This window comes from Crocodylus porosus, unplaced genomic scaffold (assembly GCF_001723895.1).
Source record: "Crocodylus porosus isolate Cpor-Errol unplaced genomic scaffold, CroPor_comp1, whole genome shotgun sequence".
Lineage (NCBI taxonomy): Eukaryota > Metazoa > Chordata > Crocodylia > Crocodylidae > Crocodylus > Crocodylus porosus.
In genome coordinates this window covers 92,271,555-92,285,312 of record NW_017728886.1, presented here as the reverse complement: position 1 = coordinate 92,285,312, position 13,758 = coordinate 92,271,555, and the positions used below count along the sequence as shown (strand labels likewise).

Sequence of the window (13,758 nt, the reverse complement as noted above, 5' to 3'; positions counted from 1 at the left end):
ACCACAGAGATGGGAGAGCATGAGGATATGGAAGCCACAATGGACCTTACTGGATTTTGCTCTGATGGGAAATGGTGGGAGAGAAAAGTTGGGAGAAAAATAGTTGCTAGGATTGCTGCCATGATCTAGTGCAGGGATGGCCAACCTCTGGTTGTGGCACATGGCAGAGTGGCAGATGGGGCAGGAAGCAGAAAGCAGAGCAGTAGATCAGGCAGGGGAGGAAGAAGCATTGTAGCACACCTGTAAAAATGGTGGTTCCCCACTGGTCTAATGGTCCAGGAACTAGTCACAGGTCTGAAACAGGAACCGTGTGCGGTTTAAGTCTCTTGACCTTCCTACCTCAATCACCTTATCTGCAGAAGGGGGATAAGAATATTTGCCTCTCATGAGACTGTTTTAAGGGTTTGTTTTGTAAAGTCTTCACATAAAACTGACTGAATGTAAAAGGGTTGTGTGTTATTCTGATTTCAGGGCAGCTCTTCCATGAGAAGATTTTAAAAAGAAGAATCAAGAGATCTGGTTGGCAGAGACTACTTTTAAAAAGGCATGCTACAGTGTAAATTTACAGTTAAACCCTTAAAAAAAAAAAAAAGCTTTTGCACATTAGGCAGTAGATGAAAGCTATTTCGGGGTTAAATTTCTCATTTCCCTTAGGCTAGAACATGCAACATAGTAGGGAGAGAAATGCAGGCAAACAGTCTGTTGCAGGCAGGGTGGGGAACATGCCAGACAATGCTTATGTCACACACTGGCTCAGATCATTATGGGAAGAGGTTTTCGCATTTGTTACCCCACCCTTAAATTGTGGTTCTTCAGGTAAAGCAAGGCCTGATTAATGCATACGAGAGATGACGAGACCATTTTTCATAACAGGAAGTAAGTGGCTTTGCCTAGATCATATTTCAGTAATTGGCTTAGCACTGCACTTCAGCAAATAGGTTTAGCTTATAGTCCATTTTTATCATTTCAGCAAGACAAGGGTTTTGTTTTAGGATGGAGGCTTTTAAGGCTGGTAAACGTAGCCTGCTAAAGCATCCAGGTGGCAGTGCCCATACTGCCTCCAAACATTTACTCTCTCTCACCAATAGGCCTGGGTTTTTGCCATTGGAAACAGGGCTCGGATTATTCCCCTCACTTACCCATTACCCCATTTTTTTTTGTGAATGCTTAACAAGTATCTGGATAGGTTTCTTTAAGCCCATCTTGCTGTAATGTGGATCCAAGCAGTGTGGTACTGTCTTTATACTTGTTAAGAATCGACACGGGAGGAAAAAAAACAAACACAAACACACACCACGCACAAAACCACGTGGGCAAAAGAATTCCGTCTACTAATATTTCTCTGCTAGCCCGGCCATTTACTGTGCATCCGCTGCATCATTCAGATGGATGCCACAACCATGACTCATTAAAATGTGCAAAAAAAGAGGAAACACAAGGAAGATTTTTGCAATCCTATTTTACCCATGACTTAAGACACACAGCAGCATTATCTTTACTGGCAGAGCTGCAGCTTAGCTCTACAGCTGAAGATTTCTGACCAAATTCACCCCCGCCACAAGTGCAACTCCACTAAAATAAATGCACAAGAGAGAAATCTAGCCCTCTGAGTCTGAATGCTCGCACTGTTGCTGAGGATGTATGGGAGGCTACGAGAACAATGTGCTGCGTTTCTGGCTGTCGGCCATACCAAGGAGGTCATTTTCTCCTCGGCAATTAGTGAAGTGGTGGCATCGCTAAAGGAAGTGAATAAACATATTCTACCCTGCTTAGGTGCCCAGTTCTCATCATGGATTTCCTCTGGCTGCCCTGTGGGGCCCCAGAGAGAGAGCTTGATTGCTACATGCAGTGTTTTTGTGCAGAACTATTTTGCTATATTGAAGGCACTTTGGCAGAATGTGTAGGGGGTGGGGGAGGAAATACACGTGCACCGCCCCCCTCCAGCCACCTTTTAGGTTTCCTTTGATACAACAAAATATTTTTTCCTTCCCTCCTCCAGGAAGAAAAAAAGAAATGCCAGTTGTTTTAAGAAGACTGCAGAAAATAGCAATTTATCTGGGAATTTTTGGTGGTAGTTCATGTGTTGTTATGTATCATCTTATGCAAAGTAAGTCCTGTTGCTGCTAGCAACCTTATTTCTGCCCTCCCAGTATATATCTTCCCTTTGCAGAGGGTGTGCAGGGGAATATTAGCATTTCAGATTTCAATAAGCAAGAAATAAGGGGGAAGAAGGGAAGAGAAGTTGAGCTTAAAAGGTTTTATTTAAAAATCAAGCCAGCCTATACAGCATCCTGCAGCTTGAGACTCAGCTTTATTTAAAGCACAAAATAATGGTACTTTCCAAAGCGCTGTCACAGTAGTCTCAAAAAAAGAAACCTCAGCATATGCATTGTACAGAAAGCAGGCTTTTGTGGTCAGTGGAAATTCTGGTATTTGGGAGGGTTTTTTGTCATTTTTTGGAGCAGATATAAAACTTTCATTCCTCACAAACATCTTAGGAGAGAAGCCCTTATGTGAAGGACACGTGGACACTTCAGAAGTCTGGTCTGTTTGTAATCATCTAGTTAGTGGTCCCTGAAGATGACTATGATCTTCTGCGTTGCTGACCATCATGAATATCTACTGCAGGCAGCCATTGGTATTCGAGAACGCATAGCATTCAGCAGGATGGGGCCCCTTGGACTCTACTATAACTCTGCCGAAAGACATCATCCATTTGCTACTTCTGACTGGCTGAAAATTAACAAATTAGTGCAAGCCATTGATTTTTTCCCCTTCCCTGTCCCCAGGTTCTCTCTAATCATACAGCACAAGGTTTTGTTTCCATTAAGCAGAGTTCTCCGGGCTACCTCTCCTCATGCAATCTGATTTGACAGATACTGCAAGGGAATGGCATTTTGCTTAACCTTACATCCGAGGACACTGCCAGAGAAGTGTGGCAGAGCCTGTTCATCAAGCCCTTGGATAAGGGGGTTGTGAAACTGCCCTGTTATCTTTGCACATTTTAATAAATCAGATAGCTGGAAAGCAGCCCTCCATTTTAGACAACTCATGCCCTTGAGCTTTGAAATGCAGGTCTTAATGACAGATAGATAAGCTTCCGAGTTGTAAAATATAGAAGCTGGCTTTAACAAGGGTATTGGCAAACATATATATTTTAGCATTCCCATCTAGAAATCTCTTGAAGGATTTACTTTCACTGTCATGGCAGATACTTTAACTCCCCAAGCCATTTAGGTAGATAATCAAGGTACTTCACACAGCTGCTGCTCTAGTGAAATATCGATCATCACAGAAGGTTATTTCTGTTAGTTTGGATTACAAGGCAAGGCTTTTCATTATGAAAGGACAGCCTTCATTTAGAGTTAGGCTTGTCATTAGCATTTAACAGGAACAGAAGGTGCCACATTGCAAGGTAGTATTGGTTTTGCATCTTTAGTCTTGAAGATGAGCAGCCAGGAGCCTGCTTGTTTGGTTTCTATGATGTTCCAGTTCCTGCTACTCTCTTCTGGAGGGCCAAGACAAGCCATGTTTGAACCTAGGACTTCTCCCTACCACCACCTTCCTTTCTAGTCTTTGCTATTGCCAGTGAATCACACTACAGGTTTCCCTCACTTTATGCTGTACATACATTCCTAGAAAACGGTGCACAACTTGAATTCACATACAAACAGGGATACGTTCCAACACCGACTGTACTGACCTCCAGGCTCTTTTCTACCACTTTTACAAGACAATTTTGGTACTTGCCAACAGACAGTACACACAAGCACAGGGCGCTATCATAATGGGGATGGCAGCTACAGAAACGTGCATCGTAGACAACAAACGAGGAGCACAGATCCACACGAGACTATATTTTGGTGTGCATCGCTCCCACAACGCACCATACAAAGCCGCTGACTGCGGGCTTCCACTGCACCAATCACATACGAGTGAGTTTACCTCACATACAACAAATTTTTGGTAGAAAAAGGGCCATTGCATAAGAGCAAGTTTGCACATACAAAACCCGCATAAAGCAAGGGAAACCTGTACTTCCTCTTATCATATGTGCAACTGGTTCTTTTTTTGAGCCTTTTTGGATGAACCCCAGATCCTCTAGGGACACAGAGATAGCATGGTGGCAGGGAGCGAGACCTACAACCCATGCAGCCTCCCTTCCTCTCCCCCCATTCTTTCTGAAATATCTGCATGTATACAATACATTGTAAATTCCCTGATTTCAGCCTCTGTCTAAGGCAGACACTCATCCTAGCCAGCTGTTGTGTACCCGCTTTCCTTTCAGAGAGCCCTGCTCCATTGGCTTACTACAAATAGCAAGACAAATATTTCACGCTAAATAAGGCTCATAAGCATCTTGGGCACAGCTGAGAATGGGAAGAGGTTTAGGGGACCGGCTAGTTTCCCACCCAGGGTCTGCTGCTGTAGGGGGGCCTGGTTGCAGCATGCTTGAAAGCAGCTGCTTACCTGGGTAGCTGCTTACCATGGGCCAATAAGCCATTTTCCAACAGAGATGGAGAGTGGCCATTCTTTGCTAGGGGCTACAGAGAGGAGAGGAAATATAGACCCACAGACAAGTCTAAAGGTAGAGTCACAGAGCCCCATCCCGCTAGGTACTGTGCATTCTTAACTACCAATGGATGTTGCGAGGGAAGGAGGGATAAAGAACTGCTGGCCCTTTTAGGGCCAGAAAGGTTTGCTTGACACTTTTTTCTGGGAACTGCCTCCCCCCAGAGCACTGAGGGAGACTCCTTGGAAGATTTAAGACAAGACAGGAGAGGTAGGAGCGAAGTAGTCAGAATAGGATTTTCATTCACATGCAGCATTATCTGACATACCAACCGATTTCAGGGAGTGCAGGGAATTTCAGTAACGCAGGTTTCTGGGGGAAAAGTCTTCAGCAGATGCTCCTTGATAACCAGTTTCAGGCAAACCTTTCTGGCACTAGGACCAATAGTTCTTCCTCCCTGCTAACAGCGATCACTATTAGAAGACATTTCCCCATGGCCAGACTACAGTATGTCTTTCCACTGCCACAGTATCTCTCTACATTGCCACATTGTGACCCCTCACTTACCATGCTACAATAGCTAGTACTTTACCATCTTTCCTGGGGATTACTGAGAAAGTCTTATGGTACCCCTTCAATGAATCCTGCAAGCATGATCAACTTTCTTTCTGTGGGCTAAGGCTCAAGTTAGCCTCTGAGGTCAAAAGGCAGCTGCTGCTATACTAGGTGAGTGCCAGTGGACTTTTTCAGTTCATTTAAAAACAAAACAAAACAAGACATTGAACTGATTCAGAACAGTTTTAAGAGCTCATGCTGCCGATTGTCTTTGCGGGTAGCAAACAGAAAATCAGAAGAGTGAGCAAACTCGGCAGTAGGTCTTTTCTTAAAGCACACATTTCACTTGTCATAAAATTCAGGGCCTGGGTCACCTAAATATAAGCAGCCCTCTCTTCCTGCAGGAACTTCTCCAGTGTTGGTATCCTGAACCTATTGAACAAACAACTGTTGGCGAAAGCTGTTCTGTTTTCTGGGGGGGAGAGAGAAAGAGGTTAGGGTTGGGGTAGGCAACTTCCAGCATGGGTGCCTGTGCATGGCACATGAAGACAAATTTTGCTGGACACACATGCCTAGGGGCAGATGGTGAAGGGGCTGGGGCTGTACTGCCACAACAAGGATTGGGTCTCCTGTGGCTCCCTCACTGTCCATTACTGGCACACCCACATCTTATAAAAGTTGAGCTTGCAGGTGTTTTAGCACTGGCCAGAAACAAATTGCTGACCCTTGGGTTAGACGGTTTCTCCTCTTGTTCTGCATTCTAATCTCTTTATACCAGTCTGTCTCTCTTGCTTAGAAAGTTTTACCAGGACACAGTACTATCAGCAGGGTCTTGAGCGGCTTAACAGTGAACCTACAGCCCTGGAAGCGCTAGGCGTGCCCCCACTGAGAGTGCACGGCATCAGATTGATGGACAGGAATAACCGTGTTGACATGGCAAGAGCACAGGTAACAGCTGTGACCTTTCAGCATGGCTCTTTAGCAGTGGGGGTAGGGGTAAAGAGAGGGGAGGCCAAAAGGTGAGATTATTTTAGAAGTGGGAGACTTAAGAACAGAAGCCCCATTTAGAGCCTAGAGGGTTTGTGCCCCTTATTTTCTTATGGAGCCTGGGGGTGGGATCTCCCAAGCCTCTGGCTGTGGTACGTGGTACGAGACAGAATATCAAGAATGAATCCTTCACATTGCTAGCTTACATAACAATTTAGAATGACAAGAGACCTGGTGAGTCATTGAACTAAGTCCCTAGCCACCACAGGCAACTGGGTCAAATAATCCTTTTCATAAAAACTTAAAGTCCATCTTGAAAACAGTTGTCATCTTCATCTCCACTGCTTATTTGGGAGGCTGTTCCAGACCTCATTTCTCCAACGATTACTAACTTTTTTTTCAATTTCCAGCCTCAGTCTATACCGAGAGAGTGTTGGCACAGAGTGACTCGAACTCCTTCTTCTCTCTTCTGGGTATTTAATGTGCTCTGTAAAATGCAGAGAGGTAGGCACATATGTAAACAAGCCAAACTTTTTAGTTTCCTACGTGAGCTCTCCATTCCTCTGATCATCCCAGAGCTCTTCTCTGCACATCTCTATCCATCTTGACCAGAATTGTACATAGCATGTAGGAGATAATGTTACTTGTGCCCTGTACGGTAGCTTCAAAGCCTCCCCATCTCTACAGGAAATCCCTCACTGATGCAGCTGTAAAGTTGCGTTAGTAAACAACGTCACACAGATTTTTCAGTCAGTCCAGATGACCAGAGGCCTTCCTCCGCTCTTTCCAACTGATTGAGGGACTTTCTTACAGCAGAAGCTCCAATTAGTCTTCAAGTACAAACCTCAGGCTTTGTTCTTCTAAAATTTTAGCCCATTTCTATTAGCCCAGTACTCAAGGCCAGCTAGTTTGCCTTGTTTGTGAAGGGGCATGGGCAATGATGGGAAAACCAAAACATCATTGTCATCAGCAAGTTTCATGAGCACCCTTTGCCTTTCCATGTCAAGGTCATTAATGGCCAACATAAAATAAACTCAGTCCCAAGACAGGTCCTTGAGAAACTCAGCTTGCCATCTCTGTTTAGCCCAACAGGTCTTTTAGTTCAGCACATTTTCATTCCCCCATCAGCCAGCTCCTCACCCACTTTATAATCTTTGGGCTAATACCAACTTCTCCAGTTTAACTAAATTTTTCATTTGCTACAGTCCAACTAGGTAAAATCGTCATTTCCTTTGTTTGAAGAGGTTCAGTCATCATAGGTCATAGGGTCGAAAGGGGCCCCGAGCAGATCATCAAGTCCGACCCCCTGCCATGGCAGGAAGCCTTACTGGGGTCAAACAACCTCGGCAAGGTGTTCATCCAGCCTCCTCCCTATCAAAGAAACTGATACTGGGATAGGGTAGCAGGATCTGTCTTTGGTAAGCTTCTCACTTTTTAATCCCGTTTTCCTTGTACCTCCAAAGTCTTTAAATTATTGGTTTCTTCACAGCTTATTCTAAAACCTGACATCCTGTTGAAGGAAGACTAATAGGTCAGTGGCTGCCCAGAATGCTTCTTTCATCTTTTTTCAAATGCAGGCAGTAGGTTTGCTTTTCTCCTGATGTACAACTCCTTATTTAACTTAATAAAAATACTTCTGACTGATGAAAGAACTGGCACATGGGGGGGAGGGCGGGGGGAAAAAAAAAATCACCACAAATCCATTCTGGGATGAAGAAGCTTATCTAGTGCCCCGACTTGAGCCCAGCAAACCTTTCAGAGTTTTGCCTCCCTCTTGGATATGGCAATGCCTATATCTATGTGTATGTTCTTATTAGCCATCCTGCCTGTGCACTGTTGTTCATTTTCCATTCTTCTTGGGAAAAAAAAGACCCACCAAAAAACTGAGTGGTGAAGGAGAAGAAACAATGTACCTACTCATAGTTATTTATTATATAGACAGGCAGTTTAAAAGGAATTTTCCTTTCCTTCATAAGACTCTCTCCTCCTGCTGGGTTTTTTTAACTTAAAGCATTGCCTCCCATGGGATTTTAGGCCATTAGGTTAACTACGCTATTACAGAGCCGCTGGGTAAAAATTTTCAGAAATACCTCTGGGATTGCAGCATCGAAGGTCAATAGATTTTCCTTGGGACATGGGCATCTACATTGCACAAGTAGGATACACACCCCTACAGTGACTTCGTTTGAAGTCACAGCAAGCCACACTTGGCATGTTGTGTCTACACCAAAGCTTTGTATCATGGGTTAACTTCAGTGACCAAAGAGAAAATCTAAATGTAGGCAAGAAAGGTCTAATCTTCCCTGGCTTTGCTGGAGGTTTCCACTGCGAACCCAAGAGCCATCTCAGTAACTCTGTAAAGGAGTACAGGGTGTTTTGAATTAATATTTTTCTTCCAAGTGTAGGGCATTGTCATTACAGGGTTTTCAAAAGAACTCTAAAACCATCTGAATAAAATGTCACTCTTCCTCTCCTTGAAGTTAGATTTTGCACATGTCAAACTTCCTGGTTCTCCAAGTGTTCTTAGTGAAATGGAGGCTAGCCTTTGACAGGCGTGCCATAAAACTAAGCCCTGCACCTCTTTGAGGACAACTCAGATCCACTTCTCCTGCCCAGTCTGCACCTTACCCTCCGTCCTGCAGTCCCTGCCTAACCAGCCACTGTGCTGCCTGTCATCTTACCAATCTGCTGCATGCCATACGCAGGAACTGCCTGCGCCACTTGAGGCAAGTTAACCACCCCTGCCTTAGAGCCGTTTAGGCAAGCCTTCGATTTCTAATAAAAACATGAAGAAAACATCAAGCCTGCTCCACCACAGATTTCCGTTTGTAAGCCACCTTAAGAGTACTACTCAGGTTTAAGCGAGTCAAGAGGAAGTCAGACCTTTTTATCTTCCTTCTCCTAAGCTGTAAACCAACAACTTTCTTCTCCATCTCATTACTCAGAGCCCTCTATCACAGTGAATGAATGATCTTTTCAGAGCCATTATAGCTGACTAGACCACAATGCAAGATCCTTATATCTTTCACAGGCTGATGTACCATCTCCGCTGCACTCCCAAACCCTGCCAGTTGGACCCACTTTGGAAGGCTTTACACTTTTATTTCTGATGCCACTACAAATTAGCCTCTTATTTTCTTCAAATAGTAGACTGCGAGTGCTAGCAGGGAGGGCAGCATGCAACTGTAGCTTGGTTTATTTATCATCATGTTCAGGGTAGCATTCAGGAGTTGCCAGAGAGATTTGGATGCACTATTCCATTCATTTTAATGGAGTCCTGTTTTGAATCTCTTAACTCACACTCTTGTAATTGTCATAAACAATTATATAGACACTTGTCATCAGGCAATCTTCAAGTATTTACAAAGAAGAATCATTTAAAAACCAAAACACACACAGTGCAAGACTTCCATTAAAAGAGAGCTGCAGGTCTTGAGAGAATGTTTCTTTACCATTGGTTTGTACACAGAAGTAAATCATCTCTGCCTCACATCCACCCATCCTTTAAAGTTTAGTGAAGCAGAGAAGTGCCAGAATATCCAAGTTTAAATTACAAGAGTAAGATTTTGTTTTAGCATCTTCTTGACTATGAAAGAAACAAAAGACACTCTTTTCAGCCATGTGAATCAGTGAAAGGCTTTCAGCAATTTTTTTTTTTAAACCACCTGCAGGTAAAGATACCAGTATCTGGAACCAAATCAGCTGGGTATCTCTTCATCAGTTCAGACAGAGAGACTAACAGGTATGTATGGAGGGGGTGGGAGAGACATATGTTGCAGTTTTGTGATGGGACAAGCAAGGGAAAGAGGACAGGACATTCGATTCAGTTATTAGGTATTATGAAAATAAAGAGGAAATGCATTTGAAGAGCTTCTGAAATGCTACATTCGTAGGCTGTTAGTGACAAATTATGTTAATCTCTAACTAGTCTATTTTAGATGTCCTATCCATTGCCTACAAATCAGAAGACATCGGGTCAAAGTTGCACGTCCAGTACTCCCTTCCTTTAAAATGTAAGCATAAGTGATGCCGGGGGGGGCGCATGCTTCCCCTGACAGGGATGCCACCACTGGCACATGCAGGAGCTTGCCAGCTCCAGCCCTGTTACCGGTGCCTGTGGGTGCCCCCACAGACTTGGGAGGCAGCAGTCACCCATGACTGTAGCCCACTATTTAGTGTATAAAGTGGCCCACTGAATCAGACTTAACCTCTTCCCTCCACCCAATAGGAAAATGTAGAGATTAAAAAAATCTGGTTGTCCTTAAGTATTACAAATATAAAATCTGCACTGTTCTCAGATTTTAGGAAGTCCACGGAGGTTAATTGAAGATCACATCATTTTCACCAGTTCCCCCAAAAGATGAATCAGGCTAAGACAAAAGTGTCACCTCTCTACCACAATATATAAATCCATATTATGGATCTAGTGACTTGAAGTGTTTCCAGCAAATTGCCCCCTCAAGGCCAAGCTGATTTCCAAGAATGAACCAATAATTAAGAAAAAAAGATGCAAGTCTCATCTCCATGGAGAATTAAGAAAGGTTTCAGAAGATTAGAAGTTCTCTCATATGTATTTGTTCTTACAAAGTTGTCAGGGAACATTTTGTGCTCAGTTTACCCAGTGCTTTGCTGTTTAGAAATCCAGTAGTGATGCATTTCTTTTTATACTGTATGGCTGGTTGCAGCTAATTTTTAATCTCATGAACAGACAAGGAGGATTTACCATATTGCTCTTAAGAATTTTTGTGGGAAGCAGAATATGAAGTGCATCAGTTAAGGCACCAGGCAGCACTTGGACAATTCAGGTTCCTGTTGATCTGCTCTGCCATGGAGAGTGTCCCACCTTGGGAGGAGCTGATCTTCAGTAACCTACCCGAGTCACAGAAGTGCTAACCCCCTTGATTACAGTTTGTCTACATCCCTCTGAGAAGCTGAGTCTTACTCTCTCCATTCCTCAGTTCCTCATTTGTTCAATGGGAATAACAGCACTTCCTTACTCCTTAGGGATGTTGAAAAGATAAAGACTGAGACACTTAAATGCCAAATAGAAGTTCCAAAAACAGATGTGTTTTAAGTGTTCTCATCAGAGTGCCTGGGAAGCATACTTTAAATTAATTTTTCAGGAACATATTTGCCATTAGAAAGGGGGCAAAAAACTTGGTTCTGCATAGTTACTGCTGGTTAGTACTGATGGACTCTTCAAACACCTAGTTCTCAATTACTCAAGAGAGAATATCAACTGTACCCATGCAACCCTGCTATGTAGTTGGCTTGTCTACACGCGATATTAAAAAACCCAAAACCTTCAAGTAGTTCACAGTCTCCTTAGATGCAAGATATTTCAGACTGCTTAGACTCAAGGCACCCCTCAGAAAATGCCAGCTCTTAGTTTTCACTCTTTTTTACTACAACCTTTGGTTGCAAAGATCTCAGAAAGACCACAACTCAGAAGATTTTTAATACTGTGGATTCCTGTTTGACATCTCTGGGTTTATGTTGAGAATCATGTTTGCAAACCTAATGGCTAACATTGCATGGCACCATGTAGTACCCTCAGGAGGATCTGAAGGTACTCCGGCGTGCCACATCACCCTGGTTGAGAAATCACTGCTTTAGCAAGTCTAGACCGCGGGTGGCCAGCCCACAGCTCTAGAGCCCCGCACAGCTCTTAAGAAGTTAATACTGAATCTTTGCACAAAGCACACAGGGACTTTGGAAGCTGGTCACCATATGTTTGTTTGCAAACCTTTGCGCATGATTCACAAGATAAACCCAGAGATTTCAAACAGGAATCCACAGTATTAAAAATAAAAGTGTTCCAACTTGTGCAAAGACTCGAGGAGATGCATATTAACTTCCAAATTGCCGCAGGTTGGCCACCCTGGTCTAGAATGTAGGAGAAACAGACAGCACAGAGGTGCACATTTTCAACCAAAGTAACACAGGTGTGTTCAAAGTCTATTTCAAGAGTGATGGTTCAGAGACAAGTGCTTATGAGAAGGGAAAAAAAAACAAAACAAAATCGCATCGTGGGACCATCCTTCCAAACCTGTAAACTAATGCTGACTGTGTTCACAAAAGTTAGCTTGGACCAGAGCTTTGAAGAGTGGAAGGGTGTCCCTTTGTGTACCACATCAGTAGGTCTCTCTAAATTAAAATCAGCTTGTTCTTAATAAATTGCTTCTTCCTTCTACCCTCATGTCAACTTCACAATCAGGAAGAAAGGGATGCCAAAAGGCTTCCAACCTATAGTAATCCTTTAGTAATGTGATCTGGCACCACAGGCAGAAACAACCTAGGCAAGGGCTGACTTGCCATACTGAGAAACAGAAGCATCTAATTTAGAAGCATTTAAAAACTTGGATGATAGGTGCAAGTTTCTACAACTAGGACTTGAATGTTTTTTTCTTTTAAAAAACCCCCAATGTGTTAGATGATTTAGTTCTTCCTGCCTAGTATTTATAATTTATAAATTGATTTTAATATTGAGGCAAAGTCTGTCAACTAAAATACTTTTTTGTTTTGCATCAGCTGGCATCTCCAGGACGTCACATTGAAACTCAGAGATGGCCGTAGCATTCCAGTATACCGTTCACCTATAGAGAAAGCCGATGGGCAAGAGGAATAAACAGAGGCATTGGCTTTGCAAGTTGACTTGTGTGGTATGATGTAACCAGTCAATAGATCCTTCATGTTTAAAACAGCCACAAATGGATACTTTGCAGCCAGTTCTCTCTAGCGCTGGATTCTACATTGGCATCCTCTTAGCTTCATTGATTTGTGCGCACAGGAGCAACACAAAATAAAAGATTTTACAATAATATTGTTGTGAAGTAGTTATGCTGCATCTTGTACGTGCTGCTATCCCGAATGCTTCTTACCAAAAAAAAGTTGCCAGTAGATTTTGTCCTCTGATGAACCTCAAGCTGGACAGCTGTGTTGCTTTCTCCAGGGCCAGGCAGTTAGTCAAATCATACAATTCAGATTGCCTGACATAAGTTTGCTTGTTACAGTGAGGAATTACCTAAAGCAGGACCAAAGCAAGCCACTGAAGCAGAGGCAAGAGAAAAGTAGCAGAGTGTCTGCATCAGTGATGGAAGTTACTCATCATAATACTATATTTTAATAAAGGCAGGCATTGTTCTTTGGGTAGATGTGATATCTTTTATTAGACCAACCAAGTAGTTGGGGGGGAAAAAAAGAGTCCTTAGCAAGCTTTTGGGCACGGTCACCCTTCATCGGGCATTTTAATAAAAGCACTTGACAGCCTCCATTATGATTAACTGGAATAGCTTAGTTATCAACACTTTATATTAAGGTACAGCATCCACTGTTAAAAGAGACTTGAGCAAATGGCTCCACAGCTGTATGTTAAAAGATGCAGATTTTGCTGGTATTTAACAAAAGATGAAATGACAGTTTAACTGACATGCAAATTAAAAGCAGCATAAGAAAGATGAGGCTAATGATCGGACATGGAAAACATTAGGCTCAGGGGTGATCTGATGGCCACCTATAAGTTTATCAAGGGTGACCACCAGGATCCGGGGGAACGTCTGTTCACCAGAGGGCCCCAAGGGATGACGAGGTCAAACGGTCACAAACTCCTGCGAGACCGTTTCAGGCTGGACATACGGAAGAATTTCTTTACTGCCCGAGCCCCCAAGGTCTGGAACAGTCTGCCAGCGGAGGTGGTTCAAGCA

The 13,758-nt window shown here is 43.2% G+C and overlaps 1 protein-coding gene across 3 annotated transcripts; it reads left to right on the top strand.

Moving 5' to 3' along the window:
• The first annotated feature begins 454 nt into the window (after positions 1-454).
• LOC109312888 (cytochrome c oxidase assembly factor 1 homolog) lies at positions 455-13,244 on the top strand. Of its 3 annotated transcripts, none has more exons than XM_019539241.1 (6): positions 455-544; positions 817-876; positions 2,000-2,107; positions 5,847-6,016; positions 9,727-9,797; positions 12,587-13,244. In XM_019539241.1, the coding sequence occupies exons 2-6, from the start codon at positions 849-851 to the stop codon at positions 12,681-12,683; spliced, it is 474 nt and encodes a 157-aa protein (XP_019394786.1). In that variant the 5' UTR covers positions 455-544; positions 817-848; the 3' UTR covers positions 12,684-13,244. The 3 variants fall into 3 exon arrangements, with proteins under 3 accessions (XP_019394786.1, XP_019394794.1, XP_019394801.1); XM_019539249.1 differs by having other exon boundaries at positions 458-544; positions 5,865-6,016; XM_019539256.1 differs by lacking the exon at positions 817-876 and having other exon boundaries at positions 472-544.
• Positions 13,245-13,758: the final 514 nt, after the last annotated feature.

Coding starts and splice junctions, on each gene's coding strand:
- LOC109312888 (XM_019539241.1), top strand. CDS start 849: ATGACGAGACCATTTTTCATAACAGGAA. Junction 2,108..5,846: donor TATGTATCATCTTATGCAAA/GTAAGTCCTGTT, acceptor TCTTTATACCAG/TCTGTCTCTCTTGCTTAGAA. Junction 6,017..9,726: donor TTGACATGGCAAGAGCACAG/GTAACAGCTGTG, acceptor AACCACCTGCAG/GTAAAGATACCAGTATCTGG.